At 38.4% G+C, this 3,932-nt stretch overlaps 1 protein-coding gene across 1 annotated transcript; it reads left to right on the top strand.

Annotated features, from left to right (window-relative positions):
• The first annotated feature begins 234 nt into the window (after positions 1–234).
• Positions 235–3,357, top strand: LOC107634222 (uncharacterized). The gene is made up of 6 exons (XM_088506721.1): positions 235–297; positions 543–567; positions 666–818; positions 973–1,110; positions 3,080–3,134; positions 3,323–3,357. The coding sequence occupies exons 1-5, from the start codon at positions 235–237 to the stop codon at positions 3,100–3,102; spliced, it is 402 nt and encodes a 133-aa protein (XP_088362847.1). The 3' UTR covers positions 3,103–3,134; positions 3,323–3,357.
• The last annotated feature ends 575 nt before the right edge of the window (positions 3,358–3,932 follow it).

Genomic DNA, 3,932 nt, shown 5'->3' with positions numbered 1-3,932 from the left:
TTGTGATTAGATTTTATATTAATGTTGTATCAAATGTTAAATTTTTAGTTTTAGGTGATTTTCCATATTCCACTTGTTGAGTAAAACACTGACCCAATTTTGAACACTGTTTTGTGTGAATTTATTGTGTTTGATTTGATTCCTTTTCCTGTGTTCTAGAACTTGACTTTATTACTTTGTTTTTCTTGATTGCTTATTGTTGTTGTTTGGAAGGAGGTGTTTAAAAGGGCTATAATGCAGCCTGGGCCACCTGAGCATTTTTCTTTACTGACAGTTCTAGAATTCATCAAACCTCAGGTATATCCATCCTCTAATCTTTTGAGAATTTCAAATGTAGTGGAGAATTTTGCATTTATGATTCTACTTTTAATATTGTGCAGTGAGGGAGAAAGATTCAATATACACAGTGAAAGTCTGAACTCCTTTTCTAATCATGGGTGGCAGGATTATTGTACTACTTTAACCATTTTCACACATATCAACATCACAGCAGAGGACAGTTCCCCACACCGTCGAAGAGGATGACCAAAGGCACTGCATAGGCTACATCGGGAGAACACTGCCTCGGTATTAATTTCACCCATTTCCCATTTTTGTTCTCTAAATTCAATTCGGTGAAGGTTTCTTAGTTCCTAATAGGTCAATTATCGGTACCGTCTTTCCAGATAACCTGAATGACTTGCTGAGGTTTCTGCGGCGCAATGACCCGCAAACTCGTGACGTGTTCAAGCAGGTGCGCAAATGGAACAAGGTTTCCAAGGATTTGATTCCGATCATTGAGCACTACCAGGAGGATCGAAATTTGCTTTTGAATGCAGGTTTAGCTTTGCTTTTACTTATTTGAATTTGCATGAATGATGCTGATTGTTGTGGGTTTGATTGATTTTTGGTGGTTGATGGCTTTTTCTATATATATATATATATATATATATATATATATATATATATATATATATATATATATATACTCAGTGAAGGTTTTGGTGTTCTTTACAATGCCAATTGAACCAGGTTCCACGGATATTCGGCAGCAGCTTAAGTATCTGTGGAGATTGAAGTCTGTAGTGATGAGTAGTGATGTATGTGAAGACCACTCGAGAATTTGGAATGGTAAGCTTTATATTGTAACTGCTGTTGAAAATCATTAGAAGGGAAGGAATTGGGAACCTCTAGTTTATGTGCAATTTCTTATTTAGTTGTTCTGTTTTACAGTGATGCATTCACTGATGGAAATTGGTTTATTTCTTATTTATTGGGAACATCTAATTTGTTCTTATTTAATGGCATATATAAACCATGGGAACCTATTTACCAAGTATTTGTTGGTTTTCTATTGTGGGAGTTGGAGCATTTTGAATTGAATATGTATTTCTTTAATTGTTAAGGCAAAGATAATAGTAATATGATTTAACTATGACACGGGCTGGACTATTCTATACTAATGTTTCCTAATCACTAAATCTTATTGACTACTTGTGTGCCCCCTTTATATGTTTGTGGATTTATATTAGGTGGGTTAAGAATGGTGAATTTATTGGGTTAACTGAAATTGATGCTCAATTACCTTATGTCTTATATTAAATAGACATTGTCTACTGCCATTGCATGATCTTTCAAGAATTAGTATCAAATTAAACTTTTTAACGGGATGTCCTTCTTTGGTCTTATATATCATTCATTCTTTCCATTTAGCAATTTTGTTTGAGTATATACCCATTTTGGTTCTCAAAGAATTTCAGACTGGATACTTTAGTCCCCAAATAAAATTAATTACTTGATTGGTCCCTAACAATTAATTTTGTCAGTCACTTAGGTCCTTTACTCCGTTAACTCTAACGGAGGACAAAATAGTCTTTGACAACTCTAACAGGAGACAAAATGGTTCCTGACAACTCTAACAAGGGACAAAATGATCCCTGACCCCTTTATTCAAAAACGACACTGTTCTTCTCCAATTTTTATCGTATCTTGCATAACCCTAACATTCATACTCTCCTTCTTTACCTTTACAGTCTTCTTTTCCATCTTTTCGGATCCTTCCTCCTCTTTAGCTCCAATATTAAGCCATGGTGTAATTGTCACACGTGTCGCATCTACCTCAACATGTCATGGACCACACACTTTCTAAATCTTTGTGACTGGTACATCCACCTCCTCTGCACTTCACCCACCAAAAGCATCCACTTTCACGTCTTCAATAACATCACCTCCAACCCCGACACGTCCACAACATCCTCAAGACCAAGTTCCACAACTACTCCAAGGGCACGCCTTTCTCCACTCTCCGGCAAGCAATATAGATTGTTGGACATTAGGACATCATGAGAAGATTCTTCTTCGACATCATATGTAAATTCTCATTTAAAATAGACACCGAGTGCTTCATTTCTTCTTTTCCAGAGTCCAAGTTGACAGATAGCTTCGACCTCGCATCCAAGCTATCAGTACAACGAGCAATGTCGCCGTTGCCGCTTATATGAAAACTGAAGCGATTACTGAATATTGGTTTGGAGAAGAAGCTGAAGGAAGCGATCGGAGTGGTGGACAATGTGGTCATGGAGACGATAGGGTAGAGGAGGAGGGAGATGGCAACGATGACGACGGGTCTTAACAAATCAAACTTGCTGTCTAGATTCATGGGATCCATCAAAAACGATAACTAGTTGAGAGACATATGCATTAGTTTTCCGAGTATGAATTGGTTAAGAACAAGTTGATGATTTTTTTTTCTTGTGAACATTAAATTTATAGAGTGTGCATTGTGTAGTTTGAAATTACAATATTAGACTGCTAGTGTTATGCGAGATATGATGGAAATTGAGAGAGATCAATGTCATTTCCGAACAGAGGAGATCAGAGACCATTTTGTCCCCTGTTAGAGTTATCAGGGACTATTTTGTCCTCCGTTAGAGTTAACGGAGTAAAGGACCCAAGTGACTGACGAAATTAATTGTTAGGGACCAATCAAGTAATTAATTTTAGTTGGGGACTAAAGTGTCCAGTCCAAAATTCTTTGAGGACCAAAATGGGTATATACTCATTTTGTTTCATACTTAATGCTATGATATGCTGGTTACAGGGGTGATGCCGACAGTGCACTAGACCGCTTGTGGCAGAAGAAGAAAGCCGATAAGGTATACTAAACAACCAGATTTGGTTGTTTGGTACGTGATTATTTGTGTTTTGGTTTATATTGTTGTTATGTATATATTTGTCTAGACTCTGTTATGACTGTGGGTAGTGGGTACGGACGATATAAATGAACTTAACTGCAAACCCCGACCTTACTAAGAACTCTCCAATTCTTATTCCTTCTCTTCAGATGGATACGGGAGTTCTATTTTACGAGGTTGATCATCCTTACATCCACGAGGATCCAGTGCACGGCGAGTACTATATTGATTGTGCGGAACCACGTATACGTAATTATGTAGTACGTGGTATCCATAATCTGATCCTGCCTGTGTCCCTCTTGCTCCTTTGGAATAGGTGGCTCAATCGACTCTGGTAGGGGATCGAGCTCAGGTGGTAACATAGGAATACCTCACTCATCAAGAACAAAAGGTGCAAGAGGTATCTCATGGATGAGCTGTGTCGTAATAGGCTCATCAGGCAGAGGAGGGTCTGGTGGTGGAGGATAATCAGGTGGAGGAGGCATCTGCTCCTTAGGATGAGGTATCCCAGGTCTCCCAGGGTGCAACCAGGAAGGAGGAAAGTCATAAGGTGCATCGAGATCAAAGAAAGGTATACTGATTGGATGCTGAAAGGGTTTACCACGTACTACATAATTACGTATACGAGGTTCCCCACAATAGATATAGTACTCGTCGCGCATTGGGTCCTCATGGATATAAGGATGATCAACTTCGTAAAACAGAACTCTCGTGTCCATCTGAAGAGAAATAGGGTAAGAACTGGGAAGTTCTTAGTAA

Source organism: Arachis ipaensis, chromosome B3 (genome assembly GCF_059453495.1).
Source record: "Arachis ipaensis isolate K30076 ecotype BB chromosome B3, ASM5945349v1, whole genome shotgun sequence".
Lineage (NCBI taxonomy): Eukaryota > Viridiplantae > Streptophyta > Magnoliopsida > Fabales > Fabaceae > Arachis > Arachis ipaensis.
The sequence above is the reverse complement of the archived record's forward strand: the minus strand, read 5'-3'. Positions and strand labels throughout refer to the sequence as shown.